General features: G+C 47.7%; 1 protein-coding gene and 1 pseudogene across 2 annotated transcripts in view; both read right to left on the bottom strand.

The window, feature by feature from the left end:
• LOC140420596 (uncharacterized) overlaps window positions 1–27,804 on the bottom strand; it is a 43,846-nt gene that overhangs the window by 13,884 nt on the left and 2,158 nt on the right. Inside the window, exon 2 of one of the 2 annotated variants that reach the window (XM_072504598.1) lies at window positions 26,173–27,591. In XM_072504598.1, the coding sequence (XP_072360699.1) occupies window positions 26,173–27,227 (1,055 nt within the window). In that variant the 5' untranslated portion in view covers window positions 27,228–27,591. Of the gene's footprint in view, window positions 1–17,212; window positions 27,592–27,804 lie in introns of those variants that run through there. The other variant, XM_072504597.1, reaches the window with a different exon arrangement.
• Window positions 10,008–10,619, bottom strand: LOC140420602 (josephin-2 pseudogene; annotated as a pseudogene).

Here is a 27,804-nt window from a genome sequence, read left to right as displayed (position 1 = left end):
CACGGTGGCAGGTTCGATTCCCCACTGGCTCACTGTCTGTGCGGAGTCTGCACATTCTCCCCGTGTGTACGTTGATTTTCTCCGGGTGCTCCCACAGTCCAAAGATGTGCAGGTTAGGTGGATTGGGCATGCTAAATTGCCCTTAGTGTCCAAAATTGCCCTTAGTGTTGGGTGGGGTTACTGGGTTATGGGGATAGGGTGGAAGTGTGGACCTTGGGTAGGGTGCTCTTTCCAAGAGCCGGTGCAGACTTGATGGGCCGAATGGCCTCCTTCGGCACTGTAAATTCTATGATTCTAATCTCTCCACCAGAGTCGCGACAGAATTCCGAGGATTCTGAATCAGTTACAAAATTGGGTTCACAGATATTAGATCATAGAATTTCCTCGGGTTCTGTGACCATTTCTGGCGGTTTCTTTTTCGAATGCTCTTGTTTAGTTACTTTTACTTTCAGATGAAATGAAACTGCTGCGTGAAGAGTTTTCGGTCACCGTTGGCTTTTTCGTAATAATAATAATATTTATTGTCACAAGTAGGCTTACATTAATGCTGCAATGAAGTTACTGAGAAAATCCCCTCGTCGCCACATTCTGGCGCCTGTTCGGGTACACAGAGGGAGAATTCAGAATGTCCAAATTACCTAACAGCACATCTTTCAGGAATTGTGGGAGGAACCGGAACATCTGGAGGAAACCCACGCAGGCGGAACGGTAGCACAGTGGTTAGCACTGTTGCTTCACAGCTCCAGAGTCCCAGGTTCGATTCCCGGCTTGGGTCACTGTCTGTGCAGAATCTGCATGTTCTCCCCGTCTCTGCGTGTGTTTTCTCCGCTGGATGCATTCCTCTCATTATATCCTCCACAGCAGACACCATCTCCCATGCCCTACACTCAACCCTGGAGCATCTCGACAACAAGGACTCCTACATCAGACACTTATTCATTGACTACAGCTTCAAATTCCTAGTGTGCACATCACAAACAATCTGTCCTGGTCCACCCACGTCCGCACTACGACCAAGGAAGCACAACAGTGCCTATACTTTCTCAGGAAACTAAGGAAATTCGGCATGTCCACATTGACTCTTACCAACTTTTACAGCTGCACCATAGAAAGTATCCTATCTGGCTGCATCACAACCTGGTATGGCAACTGCTCGGCCCAAGATCGTAAGAAACTACAGAGAGTCGTGAACGCAGCTCAGTCCATCACACAAACCCGCCTCCCATCCATTGATTCTGTCTATACCTCCCGCTGCTTTGAGAAAGCGGGCAGCAAGGACTTCCGGGTGCGACGATGACCAGCTAAGTCGCACGTTTTGGCAGCTCCCGTTGGAACGGACTTTTGGGCTCTTGATAAGAGCCCCAACGGCAATTTTAAACGGCCAAAATCACTGTGCGGTGAAATAGAAAGGAATCCCCCCGGATATTGATGGAAAAAGGAGAGGATAGCGGCAGGATTGCAGTGGATCCTTCGGAGCAGCGGCAAGGGAGGGAAGCTCGAAGCAAGATGGCGTCGGAAGGTGGCCGTTCGATATGGGGCCCGGAGCAACAAGAGTTCCTGCGGCGCTGTGTGGAAGAGCTGAAGAAGGAGGTGTTGGCCCCGATGCTACAGGCGATTGAAGGGCTAAAGGAGGCGCAGAGGACCCAGGAGCTGGAGCTTCGGGTCGTGAAGGCAAAGGATGCTGAAAATGAAGATGAAATTCAGGGCCTGGTGGTGAAGACAGAGACGCACGAGGCGCAGCACAAGAGGTGTGTGGAGAGGTTGGAAGCCCTGGAGAATAATTCGATGAGGAAGAATCTAAGAGTCTTGGGTCTTCCCGAGGGCGCAGAGGGGGCGGACGTCGGGGCATATGTGAGCACGATGCTTCACTCGCTAATGGGATCGGAGGCCCTGACGGGCCCTTTGGAGGTGGAGGGAGCTTATCGAGTTATGGCGCGAAGACCAAGGGCAGGAGAAATACCTCGAGCCACAGTGGTGAGGTTTCACCGCTATAATGACAAAGAGATGGTCCTAAGATGGGCGAAGAAAACTCGGAGCTGCAGGTGGGAGAATGCGGTGATCCGCGTATACCAGGATTGGAGTGCGGAGGTGGCGAGAAGGAGGGCGAGTTTCAATCGGGCTAAGGCGGTGCTTCACAAAAAGAAGGTGAAATTTGGAATGCTGCAACCGGCGAGACTGTGGGTCACATACCAAGGGAAGCACCACTACTTTGAGACGGCAGAAGAGGCAGAGGAACTGTGGGCGCCGGTGGGTAGGAAAGCGGGGCTGAGTGGGAAATGCGGGCCTCGTTCCCGCGCTATGGTAATTATGGCGGGAACAGGGACGCAGGAAGGTGGGGGCCTCGCACAGTGAGAGGCCGAGGGCAAACGGGGAAGCCGAGGTCAGCCAGAGTTCTCTGACTTCTGGGAGCAACATATGGGGGTGTAATTACGCTAGAGGGGGATCTAGCGGAGGGGGGGGGGGCTAACTGGGTTGCTGCTGCTAAGGGAAGGGGGAGCTGTTATGGGGCGGGGTGGTCGAGGCGGGAGGGCACCGTCGGTGGGATATACGGGTACGTGGGAACCGGGTGAGGAGCTGGGGTAAGAAAGGGGATGGCTAGTCGACAAAGGGGGGGGGGTAAAGAGCCCCCCAACCCGGTTGATCACGTGGAACGTGAGAGGGCTGAATGTGCCGATTAAAAGTGCGCGGGTACTCGCACACCTAAAGAAATTAAAAGCAGATGTGGTTATGTTGCAGGAGACGCACCTGAAATGGACAGATCAGGTCAGACTACGCAAAGGATGGGTGGGACAGGTGTTTCATTCGGGTTTGGATGCGAAGAATAGGGGGGTGGCTATTTTAGTGGGGAAATGGGTACTGTTTGAGGCAAAGACCATAGTGGCGGACATGGGGGTAGATACGTGATGGTGAGTGGCAGACTGCAAGGGGAGGCGGTGGTTCTGGCGAACGTGTACGCCCCGAACTGGGATGATGCAAACTTCATGATGCGTATGTTGGGGCGTATCCCGGACCTGGAGGCGGGAAAGTTGGTAATGGGGGGAGATTTCAATACAGTGCTTGATCCAGGGCTGGACCGGTCGAGGTCCAGGACCGGGAAGAGGCCGGCAGCCCTTCAAGGTGCTGAAGGACTTCATGGAGCAGATGGGAGGAGTAGACCCTTGGAGATTTATCAGACCGAGCAGTAAGGAGTTCTCATTCTTCTCCCATGTTCACAAGGTATATTCACGGATAGACTTTTTTGTCCTGGGAAGGGCACTGATTCCGAAGGTGACAGGGACAGAGTACACGGCCATAGCCATCTCGGACCACGCTCCACACTGGGTAGATCTGGAGGTAGGAGAGGAAAAGGAACAGCACCCACTCTGGAGAATGGATATGGGCCTGTTGGCGGATGAGGGGATATGTCTAAGGGTGAGGGGGTGTATCGAAAGGTACTTGGAGTTAATGACAATGGAGAGGTTCAGGTGGGAGTGGTCTGGGAGGCGTTGAAGGCGGTGGTCAGAGGGGAACTGATATCCATAAGGGCACATAAAGGGAAGCAAGAGAGTAAAGAAAGGGAGCGATTGCTGAGAGAACTTCTGAGGATGGACAGGCAATATGCAGAGGCACCGGAGGAGGGACTGTACAGGGAAAGACAAAGGTTACATGTGGAATTTGACCTGCTGACCACGGGTAAGGTAGAGGCACAGTGGAGGAGGGCACAGGGAGTGCAGTATGAGTATGGAGAGAAGGCGAGTCGGTTACTGGCCCAACAATTGAGGAAGAGGGGAGCGGCGAGGGAGATAGGTGGGGTGAGGGATGAGGAGGGAGAAATGGAACGGGGAGCGGAGAAAGTGAATGGGGTGTTTAAGACATTCTATGAGCGGTTGTATAAGGCTCAGCCCCCGGAAGGGAAGGAGGGAATGATGCATTTCCTGGATCAGCTGGAATTCCCGAAGGTGGAGGAGCAGGAGAGGACGGGACTGGGAGCACAGATTGATGTGGAGGAGGTGGTAAAGGGGATTGGGAGCATGCAGGCGGGGAAGGCCCCGGGACCGGATGGGTTCCCGGTGGAATTTTATAGGAAATATATAGACCTACTGGCCCCGCTTTTGACGAGAACCTTTAATGAGGCCAGGGAAAGGGGGAAGTTGCCCCCGACTATGTCGGAATTAGGGTTGGGAATGGGGCCAATGGGCCCATTGAGTCCATGCTGGCTCTCTATAGATCTAACCATCTCCTTGTTCTATCCCTGTCATTTTATTTCCCTCAGGTCCCCATCCAATTTTCTTTTGGAAACATTCCATCATCTCTGCTTCTACCCCCATCGTAGGGAATGGGCTCCAGATGTTTACCAATTTCTTTAAATGCAAACGGATTTCAGAGAGTGAAGAAGGCCATTCTGCCCATCGTTCCCATTCTGTCTCTTTGAATGAACTATCTAATTAATCCCAGTACCCTGAAAGTTTATACTTCTTTCCAGAGTCTGTCCAGTTCCATTTTGAAAGCTATAGTTGAATTTACTTCCTGCACAATTGTCAGACTGTGAATCTCAAATCAGAATAACTTGTTCTGTTTTAAATTAAATAATTTCACAATATCCTGTGTTTGGTTTTTCACAAGGTATTTGAAATGGAGTGAAAGGCATGGTTGTTACACAAAACCACGACTCAATCTTTATTCTTGATCATGGTGAGTGGGCCGAGTATGATATGTCCAAGTCTGGGGACTATTTCTAAAATGAAATTACATTTCTATAGCACCTTTCATGACCACAGGATCTCCTCACACATTTTACATCCAGTGAAGTGCTTTTGAAGTGTCGTCACTGCTGTCATGTGGGGAACGATAGGTATGCCTTAGTAACAAAATGTAATTTTAAAATCATCTTCATCCATCTGCACTGTTATAAGTAACAAGGTCAAGGAAGCCATGTTAAACTCCAGTACATGAGTGGACTTCTAATTAAAAATGAATACTGTATAAACCAAAATGTTTCCAGAAACTGCTGAAGTAGTGGAAATTGTTTAAACTACTAATTCCAAAATTTTGAAAAGCTACTGGTCATCATATACTGCCAAAATCTGGCTCAAGAATAAGATTCATTTTTCCATCCGATCAAAATTAGTAAGAAAGTAAGCTATTGTATTCTACAAAACTGTCTTTGAACTACTGTGTCCTGTATTAACCAACTGTATCAATTGAAGATTACTGTATTAGTTAGCAATCTGTCAGAAATAGATGATTGAATAAGTAGTGAGCTTTAATTGAGTTACAGTTAATGAATCAATTGTTATGTTAAAAGACAGTTTTAATTGCTGTAAAACTGTAATGCTTACTTTCTGTGTCTGTAAAGAATGTGCAACGAGGATAAATGTACTGGCAAGAGAGGCCTTCAAACTCTGATTAGCCTCAACATTTGAAACCATAAATAAGGGATTATATAGAATCAGATAAAGGGATAGTAAGAAACAGTTCTGTTGTATTCATGTCTAAAGTAATGAGACATGTGTGGAGTTTGTATGTTCTCCCTGTGCCTGCATGAGTTTCCTCCGGGTGCTCCAGTTTCCTCCCACTGTCCAAAGTTGTGCAAAGGTTAGATGGATTGGCCACGCTAAATTGCCCCTCAGTGTCCAAAGATCCCACAAACAGCAAATGATAATGAGCAGATGATGTGTTTTTAGTGATGTTGATTGAGGGATAAATATTGACCGGGACACCGGGGATAACTCCCCTGCTCTTCTTCAAAATAGTGGCTGTGGGATCTTTTACACCCACCTGAGAGGGGCAGACAGAGCCTCAGTTTCACATCATATTTGAAAGAAGGCTGTTCTGACAGTGCAGCACTCCCTCAGTGCTGGGGCCAGGAATGTTGGATGTGATTTTTGTCCTCAGGTCTCTGGACTGGGATTTGATCCCACAACCTTCTGACTCAGAGGTGAGAGAGCTGCCCACTGAGCCACGACTGACACTATAGACTATGGGCCCGATTCGCCGGCCTCGTTGCGCTCTCGATCAAGAGTAACGAGGCCACTGAATAGCGGGAAATGCCAAAAACGAGATCCGTGCCAGGCGCCAAACAGTTTGCGATGCAACCAGCCCACTCCCCTTGGTGAAATCAGGATCTCGCCGTAGCGAGGTGAGAAACCAATGATCACCTCTTCAGCCCCATTTCCATTCAATTAACGAGAGCTACCCCAGATCCAATGGCCTCCCGTCATTCAGCGGCCTCCCCAGCAAGTGCTCACACTGGCGGCGATTAGTATTTATTTTGAAAAGCTTGAACCAGGCAGAACAATTCTTGTGGTGAGCCGAGGAGGTGAGTAGCCATCTTTGCTCACAGGCAAAGAGCCCGGGGGCACTGGGCATGCTGCCCCAGTATTTGGGGGGCGGCGGGGGGAGACTCTGGGGGTGACAACCACTCGGGCACCACCATGCCAACCCCTGGATCATGTGTTCCAGTTCCGGGGGCAACCCTTGTCCCTGCCCATCTGCCCCAACCGCCACCCGTAACCCCCACCGACTGCTGAGGCCTCTGGCTGTGTGGCTGAAGGCTATTGCTGATAGGGAATTGGCAATTGTGAGCCCTTCACAGATGCCAAGTGGATTCCCGTGGGTGGGTAGGCCTTGTAGCATGTGGGAGTCATTGCCCAGCATTGCAATCAAACCTTGATGCCTGGACACTGCGCCTGAACACTGCGGGGGACAAGAGCATACACGCAGCATCCGCACACCCAGGGGATGGGACAGAGCCTCAGGGACATGCCCACGGCCAGAGGGTGGGTGGGTGCCACATCAGGTGGTGGTGGGGGTGGGGGGGAGGGGGGATGCGTGGAGAGATGGGCAAAGGGATCAGGGGTCAGCCCACATTGCAGAAGAAAGTGACAGAGGCATCATAATGTTTGTGCAAAGAGGTATTTATTGTGCTGTACGTTATCCCACTCCTGGTGGCGTGGTGCCCCCCCACCCCTGCACCCAGTACCCTCAATGATCCTCGACGTGCCTGGCCCTCCTAGCTCTAACACTATGTCTGGCTGTGACCAATGTCGACGAAGCTGCACAGGCGTGACTGACACTCATTCAAGTGTCTATCTGAAACCGCGCACCAGGGAATGAACGCAGGCGGACCATTTTGGTTGAAGCCACGCTAACGTGACTGCCGGATTTGAAGCCGTGGAGATGGGCCAACGTTCACTCGAGCGTCTGGTTGAAGCTGCACAGGTTGTTGAAGCCATGCAAGTGGGCCAATGCTCACTCGAGTGTCTAGTTGAAGCCGCATAGTTCACTGCATTTTCTTTCCCTTCGTCTATTTGTTAGATTTCTTTCTCCATCGCATCAGAAAATAAATAAATAGATATTGCCGAATACAAAAAGAAAGAGAATGTTCCGGGTTCTGATTGAGGAGCCGTGAGCTCCATCACAGGGTTCACAGCGGAACATCAATCTCAGTTAATGCAGAAAGATGGTTGGGACCCACACCTTACGGCTGGGGAACAGGAAAGCTGGTGGATGGGTCAGAAGAAGGCTAGAGAACAAAAGGGGTAATAATTCTGAGCAGCCTATATTTAGTGAATAATTAGACAAAGGAATGAGACAATCCAGTCCAGCCGGTGGCTGCAGTTTGCAGCAACACAGTTGGGCAGATAGGGTGGGGCCGCCCCAGTGGATAAAACACAATCACCAATCGCCCTTGGGCCGAGGATACTGAGCCTCATCTCCCTGTGGCCAGAACCAATAGATATTGGGAATTGAAGGAAAAGGAGAGACATTTAGTAAACCCACAGGGTAAGACTAATCCTGAAGGAACACAAATTTGCTGAGGAATGGCATTGGTGTCACTTTACCTGCCTGAAGACACAGGAAACTGAGCGATAAAATGAAACAATTCAGCTGGAAATGAAATACAGGCTTGTGTCTCAAAGGAAAACTCCGTCTGTGAAAAAGCATTTTTGCAAACTTTAAACCAAGGCCTTTCAGAGCAAGTAGATAAGGACAAGTACAGCTCCTCCTGCGATTACCAAGGGGGAGGCTGCCCTAAACATTACAGTCATATATTCTCCCCTCCCTTGTTCTGGCGAGTTAGCAACAGTTATAGTTAAAAATGTAACAAATGAATTTACTGTTCTATTTGAGATGCTAATAAGATGTTTTTTTTTGTGTTTAGTTCTAAAAAAATGTTTATAATTAGTTTGGATAGGAAACTAAACTTCATCTTATGTGAAACTCTGATTTAAATAAAATTCCAACCGCTTGGATTTAAGAGATAGGTTTGAAAGTAAGTAACCCATGTTTAGGTCAGTCTGTTCCAAAACAAAGATAAGACGAGTTTGGCAGCAATCCAATTTTAACTCCCCAGTACATTTGGGTGATAAAAAAATGTTGAGAGTCAGTTTTAAAAAAAATATTTTTTTATTCTCCTCTTTTCTCACATTTTCTCCCAAATTTACACCCAACAATAATCAGTAACAAATATGTCAATCCCCATATCAATAACAACGATCCCATCCTCCCACCAAACCCCAAACATTAGCTCGCATGTTCACATAAACAAATGACAAAAAGGAATCAGGAATCACCCATAGTCGCCATTAACACACACAGCCCCCCTCCCCCAACCCTCCCACCCACCCGCCCCAACTAATGTTCGATCTTATCCAGTTCTTGAAAATGCATAATGAATAATGCTCATGAATTGTAGAACCCCTCCATCCTTCCCCTCAGTTCAAACTTAACCTTCTCAAGGGTCAAGTATTCCAACAGGTCCCCCGCCACGCCAGGGCACAGGGTGGAGAGGTTGCTCTTCAACCTATCAGGATCCGTCTTCGGGCGATCAACGAGGCGAAGGCTACAACATCTGCCTCCGCACCCGTTTCCAACCCTGGCTGGTCGGACACCCGAATATGGTTGGAGTTCTGTAAACATCTTCCATGACCAAAAGGGGGAAGTGTTGGAGGGCATTTTGTGATACTGGACTATGATATAAATTATAGGTGGCCCTGTAACTACATCTGTGCTCCCGTATTACTTTTAAATAGTTCTGATGAAACAAAAGGTACTCATTGGCTTAGATACCTGTTTAGAAGAGGTAATTTGTAGAAATAGATAGTGTATACACAATGCTGTTAACATCAGAAAAGACACAAAATGGCTGTTAGCTATTTTGTGATATAAAATGGCTGAACAAGCCACATTCCCTGTAAACTGTCTCATGAGACCCAAGCGTGGGTATGTATAGAGAGTGTCCCAACAGCCGCTGATAACAGCTTCACAGAACAAGACTTGCAATGTATCCTTGATAAGTTCAAGGTCTAAGGCTGTAGACAGGGCACATCATTGTTAGTTTTGAATGACTTCTGTATGAAGTTAGGGGCGGGTAAGACAACACCCACTTTAACCATATATGTGATAATTGGGTATGCCAGGAAAATTGATTGACTGCATGTAAAAAGTGTGACGTGAATATAGTTGATTGATTGTCTGTAAATGAGAAAACAACTAATTCTGCCCCTTGAATCTGTATATTATCCCATGTGAGCTTTAGCTCAAGTGAGAGAAGGTGCTGTCACAGGCTGTGGAGTCTGAGACCTTCCCTCCCAAAATTCTGACATAATAAACTGCTTTTTTTACTTATACTCAGGTCATTGTGTGAATATTTTCACCCCTAACATTGTAATTCTTTTATTTAATGATGTGATATTCCCAATGAGAGCGCGACCTCGAGGAATTGAGCTGAGTTCTAACCGTACCATCAAGCAACATTGCATAATATTATGTATTAAAACCCCATTCCTGTTTGTTTCAGTCTGATCAATGAACTTAAACTATGTGACGATGGAGCAATATAGGAAATGATAGAGGCAATGATTCAATAACAGTCCTGCTGATATTGTCTCTTTAAACATTTCAAGTTCTTTTTTAAATACATTTAGAGTTTCCAATTATTTTTTCCACCTCCCCAACGCGCTGGCTTCATCCATTACAGCTGGAGGTCTGAGTCAGCCCGCTATCGGCGGCGAGACGTTCCCCCCTCCCGCTCCCGCTGTCCGATCTCCCGTGTCTCGCGTTCAGGGAGCGAGCAGCCAGCTTCCGTCCTCCTCCACCTCCCTCGGCACCACCAGCAGCAGCTCACAGGGATCCTGGGCAATCTGGTCCTGCAGGAACTTCCTCAGTTCCTCCTCATTCCCGATTGGAACCGGGGCCTTTAGTTTGGAGTCCAGGTTGTAGTAGGCCCCGTTGATTAGCCTGACTGCCACCCAGTGCTTGCGCTGGATGGGGAGCGAGACAAAGCCCAGCGTCATGTTGGAGGGAATGTTGAGGATGAAGCCATGGACCCGGCTCAGCACCAAGCTGCTGAGCGACTTGCGTTTATCCCACCAAATCGCAGCGAGGCCTTGAGTTAGCAAGGCGGCCATGAGGACGTTGACATCATAGTTCCCGGTTCCTAACAAACTGCGATGTGGATTCACCAGAGAGTCGGGAGCCAGCTGGCCGCTCAGCCCGTCCAGCTGCTGCTGGGTGAAGAGCGGCTGCTGCAGGAGGTTGTTGAGGGCGTGGAGGGCGCAGAGCTCTAGGCGCTGCCGCTCGTGGTACAGCGGAGGGGGGGGGCTCCGACATCCCCACACCCGGGGGGGCTCCGACATCCCCACACCCGGGGGGGCTCCGACATCCCCACACCCGGGGGGGCTCCGACATCCCCACACCCGGGGGGGCTCCGACATCCCCACACCCGGGGGGGGCTCCGACATCCCCACACCCGGGGGGGGGGCTCTGACATCCCCACACCTGGGGAGGGCTCCGACATCCCCACACCCGGAGGGGGCTCCGACATCCCCACACCCGGGGGGGGCTCCGACATCCCCACACCCGGAGAGTGAGGACAGGCCGCCGGGTGAGTCACTGCCAACCCCGAGGATGCGCCAGTCCCACCCAGGCCCGGACGGAGAGCCCTTTTTGCATCTTTTAACGACTTATTATTTTTCTTTCTTCAATCTAAAAACAAAAAAATTCTTCAAAAATAGTTTTTTAAAATATTCCTCAAAACGTCCCCTGGGGCCGGACTTCCGACGACTTAAAAACACACTCTAGGCGGGAGCCACCCGGTGTGGAACATCTCCACTACATTGCGTCCTGGCTTCGGGCCTGCCGCCTCATCCTCAGTTTAGCTCCACCCCCGTTGCTCCAAATGCGTGCGTCCCGGGCCCGACACCTCAGCTCCGGCCGCCAGACACTCACGTGGGGTTCGTCGCCGGTTCTGAAACCGGCCCGGCTGGACGCCCGGGACAGCTCCAAAGGCCGCCGAAAATCGGTGGGGGGAGACCAAAAAAACGTGGAAACCCCTGAAAGCGGCGTAGACAGTGGCCACCGGCGGGAGCTCCTCTAGGACAGAGACTTGGACTCTTTCCACAGTCAGTCCCCTGGAACACACTCACTCGGGTGTGTGTGTCTCGGTGCTTTTCCAGTCACACTGATGGTTAAAATCTTTTGATGCCGACAGATCGGGCAAACATTTCTCCTTCGAGGTTCAAAGGCCGATAATACTCAGGTCCCAAGGTATCGAGTGACTCTGTAAGACTGAGACGTGATCATTGAGATTTCTGTCTGTAATTCCTCCTCTTGTAATATCTGTAAAAGGAGTTTACAAAAGTCAACACTCAGTACAGGATAGAAATTCAGATCAGAGAATTCTAGTTTCTATGGAATATTCCTTCCTCTCATTCCCCAATACCTCGTCTCCAATACCTATTCCCCATACCTAGTCTCCAGGGAGCGGACTCGGAGGGATGGAGTGTCGGAGCTGTGAGGACAAAATCCTTATCTCGGGGATTCACAGCCAAGTCTCCAGGGAGCGGACACGGAGGGGCAGGGTATCGGAGCAGTGACTGTAGGAAGGATGAGCTAGCTGACCACTGCACTCTGGTACAGGAGGCCATCCAAGTGGGGGGAGGAAGTGGTAGTTGTCGATGATTCTATAATTAAGGGAAGTGATAACGTCCTTTGGAAGCAGGACCGAGAGTCCCACATGGTGTGTTGCCTGCCCGGTGCCAGGGTGAGGGGCATCTCTAACCGGCTTGAAAGGATATTGGAGAGGGAGGGGGAGGATCCAGTTGCTGTGGTCCACATTGGGACAAACAACATCGGCAAGACTCGGAAATAGGACCTGTTTGGGAATATCAGGAACGAGGAACAAAATTAAAGAACAGGTCCTCAAAGGATGTAATCTCTGGATTATTACACGAGTCACGTGCAAATTTGGCACAGGGATGAGAAAATTACGGAAGTAAACACGTAGCTAAAGGAGTGGTGCGGGAAAGAGGGGTTCCAGGGGCACTGCCACCAGTATTGGGGCAGGAGGGATCTGTACCGTTGGGACAGTCCCCACCTGAACCGATCTAGGACCAGTGTCCTCGTGGAAAGGATAAATAGGGAGGTCAGAAGGACTTTAAACTAATAAATGGAGGGGGAGGGGAAGGCCTCAGGGGAACTCAATACAGTTCCAAACACAAGTAGCAGGACGGTCTGGACTGGGTACCAAATATACCGGTTATAAAGTTTACAGGAGGGACGGAGAATATGGCAGAGTGGGTGGAGTAGCCTTACTGATTGGAAATACTATCACCTCAATGGTGAGGATTGGAGTTGTTAATTGTCACGTGTATCGAGATACAGTGAAAAGTATTGTTCTGTGTACAGTTCAGATAGATCATTCCGTACATGAGAACAATACATAGGGTAAACATCAATACACAAGGCGCCAATACTACCCCTTCCCCAGTCCCCCTGTCGTCAGCACCTCCTCCAGCAATGTGGAAGCTGGCTCTACTGGGAAGCTCTGTATCTCCTTTCTGGCAAAGTCTCAAATCTGCATATATCTAAATATTTCCCCTTGCTCCAGCCCATACTTCGCTCCCAGCTCCTTCAATCCTGCAAAACGACCCCCAAGAAATAAATCTTTTAGTGTCCAAATTCCTTTCCAATCCCATCTCCGAAAATTTCCAATCCCACTTCGCTGGCTCAAATCTATGGTTATCCTCTCCTTTCTTAAGGAGAAAGTCGACATAGCTTTATTACAGGAAACTCATCTGGATGATGAGGAACACTTTAAATTGAGGCGGGATTGGGAGGGACAGGTTTTTTTCATCTCCTTTTCATCCAGTAGCAGGGATGTGGCAATCCTTATTAATAAAAATATCCCTTTTAAGGTTGAAACCTGCACCAAGGACAAAGGAGGTAGATATGCGATCATTAGAGGTTCGGTGCATGGCGATATTGTTTCAATAATGAATGTTTATGGATCCCCGAATTACTCCCCGGAGTTCATTGCTAAGGCCTTTGTGGATTTTGCAGAGTTAGCTTCAACTAACTCTTTTGTGGTTGGTGACTTCAACTGTCCCTTAAATCCGCTGGTAGATAAGCTCCCGGTTACCAAGACCCCCCCCCCCCCCCCCGCTGCCACAAGCCAGGGCATTGGCCTTTACTTGTGAGGAGGTGGGTTATGTGGATGTTTGGAGAACTTTGCACCTGAGGGGAGGAGATTTTACCTTCTTTCCAGCTCTAATCAATGTCATACTAGAATCAACAACATTTTTATGTCAAGGACGATCCTACACCTGGTGTCCTCTTGCACCGTCGTGACCATCGATTGTGGACCATCCCCCTGTTACTCTGGAATTCTACTCGAGGGTTCACCCCCAGGTCGAGAATGTGGAGGTTTGCTGCCTCTCTGATAAGAGATACTTCATTTACTAAGCATTGTAAGAACGAGTTTGAGTTCTTCCTTTGGGTTAACCCGACCCCTGGTATTCCCCCCTCCATTTTATGGAAGACATGTAAAGTTTATGCTCGGATGCTGAAGAACCAGCAATGTCTGGGGGTTTGTTTCACGAAGGCCGAGCAGAATTACAAGGAGATCTCGAATAAGCTATTGCTGAAGGAGGTTAATGATTGATGCAGCAGGTCGAGAAAGGTTTGCGAGGCAGACGTTGTACGAGTTTGGGAATAAACCGAGCAAATACATGACCTGTTTGACAAAGAAAAAGGCCGACATTGGAACAATTCCCTCTGTGCGGCTTTGGGGGGGGGGGGGGGGGGGGGGAGAGAGGAAGGGTTGTGAGGACAGAGGAGATAAACAGGGATCTGGGGAATTCTATGCAGGATTATAAAGTCTCTGAAGTCTGGTGAAGTGTTGCTGGATATGGAGCATTTATTCACTTCCCTGAAGCTTATGGAGGCCTCAGAAAGCCAGTGTGAGCCTCTTAATGCTCCCCTTTCTAGGGAAGAGGTCTCAAAGGCCATGAAGGAGCTCAGTTGGGTAAAGCACCAGGAGCGGATGGCTGTGGCTGTGAGTTTTATAGGGGGCTTGAGGATTTGTTGTTGGACCCATTGATGGGTATGTATTGTCACTCTTTTGACTCAGTCGATGCTGTCATCGACTCTTTGGGAGGCTACTATCTCTTTGATTCTGAAGGATCCAGAGGAGTGTGCCTCTTGTTGGCCAATATCTGTTTTAAATCTTGACTTCAAATTACTATCTAAAGTTTTGGCGAGAAGGCATCCTTCCAACAATTGTGCGGGGGCGGGGGGAGCCTGGGTTTTCCAGTAACAATGTTGGACGGTTGCTGAATGTGATTCAGGCTTTTCAGAAATACACAGTGGGTGGGCTGGTGATCTCCTTCGATGCAGAGAAAGCTTTTGATCAAGTCGAATTATCTGGTGCATCCGAATCGAGGCTTCAGAATGGGTGAGGATTATATCGAGTGGATTCAATTGTTAGATTAAAGGTAAAGTCGCCAAGGTCCCAGATGACCATAGGCTGCTTTCCCCATTGAGAGGTATATCTGACTGGTGGTGATTTAACCTGAGGATCAACACAACTCAGGCACGATACAAGGTTGAGAAGCTGGTGCCTTCATGAATAACCTCAGCCGGGAATTGAAGCCTCCCTCTGCATCATGAACCAGCTGTCCAAACAACTTGAGCTAAACCGGCCCCTGTTATATTACAGGCTGGTCAGGGGCAGGACTCATGGATGGTTTATAGTTGTCGTGTCTTTAAGAGAGAGACAGACCTGGGCCAAGCTTTCCAGAGTCTACACCCTCCCTGGATTCACTTCCTTTCCCTTCAGTTGCTGCAAGTGACCAATTGAAGGTCAGAATGAGAAAATAAATGCAAAGGGGGACAAAAGAAAGTGTTTTACTCGCAGATGTTGGAGACAGTGTTGTGTTGGGTGTTCCGCTATACAGACGAACCAACAGGGTTGCAGATGGTACAACTTTGTTTTATTACTATCAATAACAGCATCTGTAAACTTATGACTGTGGTTCGTTCTTTACCCTTTAACCTGTGGACCCAGCCCTAACACTATCTTAAAGAGGCACTCAGCACATGGTGTATTTCATAGAATTTACAGTGCAGAAGGAGGCCATTCGGCCCATCGAGTCTGCACCGGCTCTTGGAAAGAGCACCCTACCCAAGGTCAACACCGCCACCCTATCCCCATAACCCAGCAACCCCACCCAACACCAAGGGCAATTTTGGACACTAAGGGCAATTTATCATGGCCAATCCACCTAACCTGCACATCTTTGGACTGTGGGAGGAAACCGGAGCACCCGGAGGAAACCCACGCACACACGGGGAGGATGTGCAGACTCCGCACAGACAGTGACCCAAGCTGGAATCGAACCTGGGACCCTGGAGCTGTGAAGCAATTGTGCTATCCACAAGGCTACCGTGCTGCCCCATGTCTGAGTGGCTTGCTGTGAGCTCTGTGCCCTGAGCTGTCTCCTGCTGGAATGAGCGGGAACTGTGGTGTTCCCCGTTTTATAGTGCGTGCTCTTGCTTGTGATTGGCTGTGATGTTGCGTGTGTGTTGATTGGTCCGTTGATCTGTCCATCAGTGTGTATGTGTGTTTGCACCATGATGTTTATTTGAATATCATGACATCCCTCCTTTTTTACAAGAATATGTGCCTATGTGGTAATAAATATAGATGTGTACTGAGTGCAGCTGAATGTGTGTGTGCAATATCTACAACATGTACATGAGGCTAAACTATATACATAGGAAGGTGTCAGGTGCAACATAGCAACGAGGTTGTACCATAAACAAAACAAGCGTAATCATCAAACATCAAAAACGAACACCTGTAACGACAAAAAGAGAAACATATTAACATTGTGGCATAATACGTCAGTGAGTTCAATGTTCAAACAGGCTCATAAGTCCAGCCTCGTAGGTGGGCGACGAATTCGGGTTGACCGCCTCAAGGGTGGGTCAGGATCCACCGGCTGAGGAATGGGCCTGGCCACAGATGACAGAGGAATGGGCATGGTGTCAGGAAGCTCCACGAAGTCGACATCAGGAACAACAGGAGGGCGTGGCACTGGTGTATGATCACGTAGCGAACGCGGAAGCAGGCGAATGGAGCCATCAGGCATGTGAACCAGGAACGAGTGGGGAGCCACGCGGCGGAGAACTTCGGCACTTGCTGACCAGCCATCCTCTGGTCGGTGGATGCGGACGTTGTCTCCAGGCGCCAGGGCAGGAAGATCAGTTGCCCGAGTGTCATGTGCCACCTTCTGCTGAGCACGCTGCTGTCGCATCCTTTGCAGTACTGGAGCATGGTCGGGTGTAGGAACAAGAATGGATGGCACAGGGGTCCTGAGGGCACGACCCACCAACAGGTCTCTCTCTCCTAAAGACATTGACATCCTTTGGTTTATTTCCCAATGTTCACAATTAAATGGCTGGTTTCCCCAAGCGAGGGCTGATATTTAAGAGGACAGTAAATTAATATATGATGTCAAGTGTTGTTATATGGCATAAATTAGGTATATTGTTTATGACTCTGTAATAAAGTATGTTTATTATTATTTCCAGTGTAATATATACTGTGGCTGTGTTATATAGTTCCAGTCATGATGACACAGAACGAGTGCATTCAGCAACTGGAGTCCATGCTGACTCTGTAGACAATCCAGTCAGTTCCATTCCCCCTTGATATCCCCAATCCACTGCAAGTTTATTTACTTAAAATACCAATTTCATATTAAAGTCGTAAATCCACTCCACTGCCATCACCCTTGTATAAAACGAATTCCAGGTCACGGCCACTCAATATCTAAATAAACTCTTCCTTAGATTCTTCTGTTAACTCTAATCAGTAAATATGCTTATATGTATATGTTGAAGTGAGTTCCCAGTTGTTAGAGGTGAAAATATTCACACGCAGGCCTTTATGAATGAGTAAAGAAGCAGTTTATTATATCAGAGCTCTGGGAGAAAGATCTGAAAGCTCCCCAGCTTGGCAGCACTCTTTCTCACTTGAGCTAAGGTTTGCATTGGGTTAATATACAGATTCAAGGGGTGGAATTAGTTGCATTCTCATTAACATATCAATCAACTCTATTCACGTCACAATTCATTACATGCAGTCAATCAATTTTCTTGGCATCCCAGTTATCACATATATGGTTAAAGTGGGTGTTGTCTTACCCGCCCCTAACTTCATGCAAAAGTCACTCAAGACTCAACATAAAGATATCTGTCTGCAGCTGGAGACCTTGAGCTATTGTTTGAAGTTGTTATCAGTGGCTGTTAACATACTCCCTAGAAATACCCATGTCTAGTTCCCATGAGGTAGCCTACACAGCTTGCAACCCATTGTTCAGGAATGTGGCTAGTTCAGACATTTTGTGTCTTTAGTATTGCTATCTTAGCTAACAGCCATTTTGTGTCCCTTCTGATATTAGTAAACATTGTGTATACACTGGGCGCGATTCTCCGCTCCCGCGACAGTTGGGAGAACCGCCTGGGTCGCCACATTTCCCGCGACGCCAGTCTGACGCCCTCCCGCGATTCTCCCAAGCGACGAGAATGGCCCCGTCGAGTTCCGCGCGGCGCAGACCGGAGAATCGCCCGTGACACCCAAAATGGTGATTCTCCAGCACCCCTGCTATTCTCAGGCCCGGATGGGCCGAGCGGCATGCCCAAAACGGCGGGTTACCCCCGGCGCCGTCCACACCTGGGGCAAAATTCTCCCAAACGGGGCGATGTCCGCCGACTGGCGCCCAAAATGGCGCCAATCAGACGGGCATCGCGCCGCCCCAAAGGTGCGGAATGCTCTGCATCTTTGGGGCCGAGCCCCAACATTGAGGGGCTAGGCTGACGCTGGAAGAATTTCCGCCCTGCCAGCTGGCGGAAACGGGCATTGTTGCCCCGCCAGCTGGCGCGGAAATGACATCTCGGGGCGGCGCATGCGCGGGAGCATCAGCGGCCGCTGACAGTTTCTCACGCATGCGCAGTGGAGAGAGTCTCTTCCGCCTCCGCCATGTTGGTGACCGTGGCTGAGGCGGAAGGGAAAGAGTGCCCCCACGGCACAGGCCCGCCCGCGGATCGGTGGGCCCCGATCGCGGGCCAGGCCACTGTGGGGGCACCCCCCGGGGCCAGATCACCCCGCGCCCTCCCCAGGACCCTGGAGCCCGCCCAAGCCACCTTGTCCCGCCGTTCAAAAGGTGGTTTTAATCCACACCGGCGGGACAGGCAATTTATCGGCGGGACTTCGGCCCATCCGGGCCGGAGAATCCAGCGGGGGGGCCCGCCAAGCGGCGCGGCCCGATTCCCGCCCCCGCCGAATATCCGGTCCAGGAGACTTCGGCAACCGGCGGGGGCGGGATTAACGGCAGCCCCCGGCGATTCTCCAACCCGGCGATGGGTCAGAGAATGACGCGCCTGGTCGCTGCCGGCGGGAACAGCGCGGGAACGTTGGGGGGGGGCGGCCTGCGGGGGGGGCGAGGGGTATCCTGCACCCGGGGGGGGGCGGGCCTCAAATGGGGTCTGGCCCGCGATCGGTGCCCACCGATCGTCGGGCCGGACTCTCTGAAGGAGGACCTCCTTTCTTCCGCAGCCCCGCAAGATCCGTCTGACATCTTCTTGCGGGGCGGACTCAGCGAGGCCGGCACCACGCATGCGTGGGTGACGCCAGTTATGCGGCACCGGCTGCGTCATGTATGCGGCGCCGCCTTTACGCGGCGCCAAGGCCTGGCGCGTGTAAATGACGCGGCTCCGCTCCTAGCCCATTATCGGGCCCTGGATCGGGAACCTCGACGGCATTCACGACGCCGCAAACACTCTGCCTCCATTTCGGAGAATCGCGCCCAAGGTCTATTCCTACAAATTGCCTCTTCTGAACAGGGATCTAAGCCAATGAGTACCTTTTGTCTCAGCAGAACTATTCAAAAGTAATATCGGAGCAAAAATGTAGTTACAGAGCCAACTATAATTTATATCATAGTCCAGTATCAGAAAATGTCCCCCAACAATTCCTCCTTTTGGTCCTGGAAGAAGTTTACTGAATCCCAGATGATCACAATGATTCGATGAGGGCAGCAGGATGGGTTTTAATACGGCCTTTGGGTCATGTAACCTCCCTGATGTTCCATACGTACACCGTGCCTGTGATTCAAAGATCACCCCTCAAATGAACCCATGTATGTCACGTTTAATGCCTTGATATCAATCATGCCTGCCTCCCTGACTAACTCTGCTGTCTGTAATTAAATGATGTTATTCATACTAGTTTGCAAGTTAGCTCATCTTACACTCCCACACTCTCTGCCACCAACTTTAACTCTGAAGTAGTTCCTCGTGTATTTTTTTTTCAAAGCATGGATTTTTTTCATTAACTGGTAGTAAAGCTTAACTGATTGGCTGATCTTGAGTCTTCGTTCCCTCAGAGTTTCTGCAAGGTGTGGGACCATCTCTGGCTCTTTATAATCCTAACTCAAATAATCCTTGCTAGGCCGTAGCTAGGTGGACCTAAGGAGAACAAAAGTTATAGCGATAGGTTATGGTGGTGGAGACGCAGTATTTTCCTTTTCCTCCGTAAACTTAAAATGCATGGGGACAGGTGTAATCTCTAAGGCACAACCATGAGTTCTGATTAACCCACATTCGTCCAACTCTCCCTGTCCTACCGGGTCGGGGCACACTTTAATGTCCGCTTTCTGTTTACACCCCGTGAGGGAGATCCCATATATTATTCCTGCGTATAGCAGAGGTCTCGGTGAATAGTACCTGAGGGAGGTGTTAGCCCGTACGATTCCAGTGTTCTCCAGTTGGTTGAGAGGGAATGGCCCTGAGTCCGGTGTGATGATAGGGATCATCAGGACCATCTCTAGCCCCGTTATCTCGTCCATTTTGCAGTCGAGGATCGCTGAGTATACTCTGGTTACTCTCTTCAGAGTACAGTTGTCCAGCGTCCCTTGTCATTTGGCTAGCTTAGCCAGTTGAGGGCTGTCTATTCAAGCTGCCCCTGTCAGAGCCTTCCAGCTGTCTCTGTTTCTCGGTCGATGAGTTTATTAATTATTGTTGATTGTCTTAGTGTGTGTCCCAAACACTGTTGTCCTATTCAATTGTATATCCAGGCCATCTTCTCTCAAGCTGGGTAGACCTTTCTCTGGTTTCTCTAATATTCCTTTCCTTATTACTTTAACTTGTTCCACCTTTGCATTTATCCCTTGTATGTCTAGTGACTTTACCATAGAAGTTTCTGTGTTAAGTCAAGTCACTGCATCATTGATTATGCCTCTTCTTACCCTGTGTAGGTTGTCATGCCCTCAAAATCTAGTGGCACCCGTATCATTGGCAGCCTGCTTCAAAACAACCTTACTTAAAACACAATGCATATTTATTTCATATTATAAACAATACCTGAACCTGCGAGAAGTACAGTGACAATTTGTATACGCATCGGCTGTCTTTCCCCGAATGTACCTGCAGCCACGCATTAAAATAAGTTCTACCATTGTTCCAGTCTCTGGCTGCTGGGATCAATGTTCCTTCAATAAAATTATAGAAAGCACCATAGTTCATATAGCTACGTTCATCCTGTCTCCGTTGTGAAATCAATGATTTCCTGCGCTCTTATCTGCTCGTAGTTGTTCTGAGATCTCAAGAGTCATCACGAGTCCCCACAACCTCCGCTGTCGTTCCAGGCTTTTTTGGATGTTTAATCTGAAAATTTAAAGGAAAAGTGTCCTGGTCGTCACCAGGTGTTAGGTGTTGTCCGTATTAAGCTTGTTCCTGTATGGGCCGAACACGTCTGTTATCCAGGGGTTAGTAGTTCTCATATTTTACAATCTTTTCATATCTATTTTCCTCGTGGTTGCGCGCCTGTTTCTGTTGGGCTTGAACCCGACCCTGACATGCTCGTGTCTGTTTAGTTAGCCAGTTTGCTATAACCCAACTATCTCAAATTCCTGAAGCTACTGCAAATCGTGTTCCACTTGCAGTTACTTGTAAAGTAAAACACAAAAGATCCATTCTGCTTGGGACAGAGTGGGTTAGCTAATCTGAATATATCTGACAATTCAAAACTTAAAATTTGTAAGTTCCAATTAAAAATACATCTTCAGCTGTTTTTTTAAATTGCTTTATCAGAGTTACAAAGCCAGAGCTCAGAGTGTGGACAGGGGCAAACCCTGAATCCAGCTCCTCGCCTGCTCCAAAAACCAATTCAAATTGAATCCAATTCATGGTCCCCGCAAGAGTGACATACCAAATCCAGGCATTAAAAAGCACGGGTCAATTCTCTGCTGGTTTGAAGAGGGGTGGAGTAAGAGTTCTCTGCCAGACGTCATTTTGTCACCACCCTTCTTTTGTTTAAACAAGAAACATGAACATGGACATATTTTGTTAACCCATCTGTCCTTTACACTTAATTCTGCAATCTCAGAATTAATACATCTGCGTTGTGTCAGGGAAGTTATAACGCTGGACTAATCCAACACCGGATTGGTCAAATGTATTTCAACTATCCTAACTTCCAATGAACACCATAAAACTAATATTTTCTTATTCTTACACACGTGATTTTATATCCTGATTAAAATTCTTTGTGTATCAAAATTACCCTTAAAATGTCAATGCTAACTTTTGAAAAGATAAATTTGTTAATTACACTCAAACTATGATCTTTAAATCACAATGTCAGATGACACACAAATATCACCACACTCACAAAGGAAACCTAGCACTTCAGTGCTTTAACCAAAATTAGTTAGGTAAAAATCCTTATGGTTCCTATTCTAAAGTTCCAAATTATAAACTCAAGGTTACTTCTCAGAAGATAAATCTTAGCAGAGATATATGAACATTCATAAACCAAACACACACATTATCACAGCTCGCAAATATCATAGTTAACTGTTAGCCCTTTCTCATGGCTACAGATTCTTGAAGAGACAGCAATTTCACAATCACTTAATTAAAATACTGAACAAGATCCTCCATTCTCCTACATCATAAAACTTTATCTATGTTATTCCATTTAAGTCAATTTCCACTAATTGATTTTATAGGCTTTAGCTATTCTTAGAGACATATATGTTTTTACAGATCAACTGCTTGCTGTTAAATTTTGTACGGAACCTAAGGGGGCGGAGAACTTGGAACGATGCCATTTGCGTCTTTTACGTGATCTAAAACTTTATTTATTCTGTCCTTTCATTTCACTCAAATTTCTTTCTTGTTCTTTAAACTGATTTCAATTTTCAATGTTCGCTATTTAACCAGTGTTTGAAAGAAATCTTACAAGTTTTTTAAAAACTCAAATGAATTGAATTACTGCAGAATTTATCTGGACGGCTTGAATGGCTTAATCTCAAACGGAAATCCCATCTTGCAAATTTGAAACGATCTGAAGTTCTTCTCGACAAGAGCCCATTTGTTAAGTTTCTAACCATAATCTTGTATTTACATTACTCCCCTTTTTTTGTTTTGGGAGGTGATTTGTCATTCTCAGATATTTCTGAACAAAAAGCTTATTGAGCTTTTCTGCCCCCCCTTTTTTTTTTACTATGCCACCGGCTGTCTTATTGAAATCCACCCGGCTTCCACATTTTATTAATTGGGTTACAATGCTTCTGGATGAGCAAAAGGGACATTGTACCTTCCCTCTTCATTCCTCAATGACCACGAGGTCTGACCTTTTGGATTTAACTTCATTTTATTTTTATTTTTTTCCCTTCTGACATGTCTAAACTTTAGTTAATTTAAAATGTCCATCCCCAGGGAGCCTGTTTCTTTCCCGTCTCCTTGAGCCATTCCAGGAATGCTGCATGATCTTTTGGGCTAATTGAGTTAGATTTCCCGAATTCTGTCTTATGCCAGCAACTGTGACTGTGGTGTCCTGATTTCCCGCAATGTTTACAGTTCCCTTTCTTTACCCTAGTCCTCAGCCATAATTGTAACAGTTTCCTGTGATTCTTTTGCCGGTTTGTACAATCTGTACTGCCGCTATCTTTTCTCGCTTTATTTCTATGCTTAAAATGATTTGGTGTGAATGTGGGAGAGTGAGAGCTCAATTCCTTTAATTTAGCCTGTTTTTCTAACGGTGCGAAGGCTTTATATCTGTTGTTTACATTATTAGCGTAACGCTGCACAGGGACGCACTTCATTTCTGTCATTTGCTCTTCTAACTGGTGAACTAAGATGACTCCTGCCTTATTTTTTTTGCCGGATCTCGCTTTTGTTTATCCCACCAGTTTCTTTGTTCTACGGGGGCTGCATCGGGATCTCACCCATCTCTGATCATTGTTTTTTTGTATCAGAGTATTTTGCCTTGTGCCTCTCTTTTCCATGATGTGTTAACCGTGTCGTATCTATCAATCGCGTATCCGGTGCACTAGGCAACTGTGCTCAGAGGCTTTTACCTATCATGCACTCCCGTAGGGTGGCGGTCCTGGCTTGTCACGGCAAATTCCGCGACCGCTAACACTCAACAGTCTGTGCGTCCCGGGTTCCCAAATAACTCTGGCCTTCATGTGAGAGGCCCAAATAAAATCTGACAAAATGCGAGCCATTCGAACCGTGGCATTACAAAATCGAATGGCACTTGACTATGTGTTAGCCGAAAAAGGTGGCACCTGCGCCCTGATTGGTGCGGAGTGTTGAACTTTCATTCCAGATAATTCAAAAGAAGTTAAAGATCTGGCAGCACACATTCAAGAAGTCAGAAAGCTTGACACACCCTCAGATATCTCTATCTGGGAGAAACATTGCGGGTGGTTGGGAGCCACAGGAACGTCCATAGTACAGGGAATATTTTTCTTTTGTGTAGCAGGATTCATCATCTACGTAACATTCCTGTTGATCAAATGCGTTAGCCAACTATTCATGAAATGCAGGGCCCCACCAATCAGAATGATTCACATTAATCCCACTGCACCACCAGTTAATGAAATGGAACTAAAATATCATTCTTGAACCATTACTAACCTATCAATTATTTGACTTAATTACTAGTGTATTGCTAAAAGATTAATACTGAATCAGCAGAATCAAATTCAATTGATTGATTAATTGTTATTGAATAATAATAATTTTTAAAGAATTTTTGCTGCAATGCTTGAAATGCAAAGCTTGCCCGCTCTATTGTTGAAGGCTGTTTTCAAACAAGGAAACCATCAAAGACAATATGAATGAGTTCCTCTTTGCACTTTTCCTATCCTATCGTATTTCTCCTTCCTTTTGTTTTATTATGACACATCTCACTTAATCTTTCGATCTATCAAAGGGAGGACTGAAGGAAACCAGCTATTTCTGATAGGTAAAAGGATCACTGATTTAGCCATTTTGTTTTAAATACAACCCAGTTTAAAAACCATTTTAAATGGTTTCTCTACTAAACCACAGAGTTTAATCAGTTTCATTAAAATTAAAAAAAAACACATAGCTTACAGAGAAATCTGCAAAGCATACAGAATTCATTTGAAACATTTGCAGTCTAACTAGAAGCAAACGCAACATTTCTACTGAAGGTCAAAATGAGCACCATAGTTAACATGAATCTACCATTGTTCAAAATATGAATAGTATAGCAGTCAGCAAATACCTGATAAGTGTTACATTCCCACACACAGAAAACACCCAAAGGTGCAACACAGTCAGACCTATGTTACATATTGATGATTTACAACTAATCATCCAATCAAATATATTGGGAACTCACCCAAACCAATCAGCATGTTACAGGGGTAGGAACAGATGGACTCAGATTTATAACATTTTCCTTCAAGGTAGGGGGCCTGGCAGACATTTTCCATTCTAGAATCACTCTATACTATTTGCCCAGCTGTCTACTATCTTTATTTCGTATTTTCATATTTCTACTCTAACTCTAAGTCTGCGCAAGCTGTTTTGCTTTGAGCAAGAAAACATTATTGTATTTTGAAAGTTCAGATCGTTTGTAATGCACATCATAAAACATCTAATCGGGTGGGGGGGGGGGGGGGGGGGCTCTATAGTAGTTGCTTCATAGCTCCAGGGACCCAGGTTTGATTCCCGGCTTGGGTCACTGATTGCACCGAGTTTGCACTTGCCGTGACTGCGTAGATTTCCTCCGGGTGCTCCGGTTTCCTCCCACAGTCCAACGATGTGCAGGTCAGGTGGATTGGCCATGCTAAAATTGCCCTTAGTGTCCAAAAAAGGTTGGATGGGGTTACTGGGTTACGGGGATAGGATGAGGGTGTGGGTAGTAGGTAGGGTGCTCTTTCCAAGGGCCAGTGCAGACTCGATGGGCTGAATGGCCTCCTTCTGCAATGTAAATTCTATTAAAATAGCAATTGACACGTTTCTGGCCTATATTAGTTATAGTTCCCTTAAATGTCCACTAACTCCTGGGAAACCAGCCCTTTAATTATGAACATTAGGAAAGAGACCATCCTTTTAGCCAGACAAATAAATGTGTAAAGAGGGAGTGAAGGATGTCAGAATGGGCGACATGGTAACACCGTGATTAGCACTGTTGCTTCACAGCTCCAGGGTCCCAGGTATGATAGCCAGGCTTAGGTCACTGTCTGTGCGGAGTCTGCACGTTCTCCCTGTATCTGTGCGAGTTTCTCCGGATGCACCGGTTTCTTCCCACAGTCCAAAGATGTGCAGGTTGATAAATTGCCCCGAGTGTCCAAAAAGGTGAGGTGGGGTTATGGGGATAGGGTGGAGGTGTGGGTTTAAGTGGGGTGCCCTTTCCAAGGGTCGGTGCAGACTCGATGGGCCGAATGGCCTCCTTCAGCACTGTAAATTATATGAATGAACATGGTTGCTCCTGGATGTGATTAACATCAACATCGACAGCTGAATTTGACCCCGTGTAATCATCTGTGAACTCTTTGGTGTGACTGCTGGTGGGATAACTGAGAGAATCCCTTCCCACACACAGTGCAGGTGAACGGTCTCTCCCCAGTGTGAACTCGTTGGTGCGTCTGCAGGATTGATAATCGAGTGAATCCCTTCCCACACACAGAGCAGGTGAATGGCCTCTCCCCAGTGTGAACTCGTTGGTGCGTCTGCAGGATTGATAATAGAGTGAATCCCTTCCCACACACAGAGCAGGTGAATGGCCTCTCCCCAGTGTGAATGCGCTGGTGTTGCAGCAGGCGGGATGACTGAATGAAATTCTTCCCACACACAGAGCAGGTGAATGGCCTCTCCCCAGTGTGAATGCGCTGGTGTACCAGCAGGCTGGATGACTGAATGAAATTCTTCCCACACACAGAGCATCTGAACGGCTTCTCACCGGTGTGACGTCGCTGATGAATCAGCAGGCTAGATGACTGAGTGAATCTCTTCCCACATTGAGAGCAGGTGAATGGTCTCTCCCCAGTGTGAACTCGCTGGTGTGCCCGCAGATCGGGTGACTGAGTGAATCGCTTTCCACACTCAGGGCAGGTGAACGGCTTCTCCCCAGTGTGAACTCGCTGATGTCTCTGCAGATTGGGTAACTGAGTGAATCCCTTCCCACACACAGTGCAGGCGAACGGCCTCTCCCCAGTGTGAAGTCGCTGGTGTGTCTTCAGATTGAGTAACTGAATGAATTCCTTCCCACACTCAGTGCAGGCGAACGGCCTCTCCCCAGTGTGAAGTTGCTGGTGTCTCTGCAGATTGGGTAAGTGAGAGAATCTCTTCCCACACTGAGAGCAGGTGAATGGCTTCTCCCCAGTGTGAACTCGCTGGTGTGTCTGCAGATTGGGTAACTGAGTGAACCCCATCCCACACTGAGAGCAGGTGAACGGCCTCTCCCCAGTGTGAACTCGCTGGTGTGTCCGCAGGCAGGACAACAGAGCGAATCCCTTCCCACACTGAGGGCAGGTGAATGGCCTCTCCCCAGTGTGACTGCGTCGATGAGCTTCCAGTGCAGATGGAGTCCTGTATCCGTTCCCACAGTCCCCACATTTCCAGGGTTTCTTCATGTTTTGGGTGTCCTCGTGTTTCTCCAGGTTTGACGATCAGTTGAAACCTCGTCCACACACATAACTCGTGTATGTTCTCTCCCCGCTGTGAATGGTATGATGTTTTTTCAGGCTGTGTAACTGGTTAAAGCTCTTTCCAGTCAGTGCTCTGGAACACTCTCATTCGCTGTGTGTGTGTCTCGGTGCTTTTCCAGTCACACTGATGGTTAAAATCTTTTGAAGCCGTCAGAACAGAGAAACATTTTCTTTTTCTAGATTTAACAGCTTATGATATTCTAGTCCCAGCGAATGGAGCGAGTCCACCAGATCTTGATGTGACGTTTGGTTTGAGATTTCAGTCTGTAGATTCTAACCTTCTGATATCCTATAAAAGATGTTTACAAAAGACATCACTGTCAATCCAGGACAGAAATTCAGAACAGACAATTCTAGTTTCTCTGGAACATTCTTTCCTCACTCGTTCCCCAAATGTTGTAAATCTCCATACCACACACTCTCCCTCCATTCTCACTCTGCTGTGTCTAATATTCATCCTCCCAATTCTCCTGAGGGGCTGATTCATGAGGGATCCAGGCTC

The sequence above is a fragment of the Scyliorhinus torazame genome, chromosome 5, assembly GCF_047496885.1.
Source record: "Scyliorhinus torazame isolate Kashiwa2021f chromosome 5, sScyTor2.1, whole genome shotgun sequence".
Classification (NCBI taxonomy): domain Eukaryota; kingdom Metazoa; phylum Chordata; class Chondrichthyes; order Carcharhiniformes; family Scyliorhinidae; genus Scyliorhinus; species Scyliorhinus torazame.
This window is presented reverse-complemented; position numbering and strand designations above follow the sequence as displayed.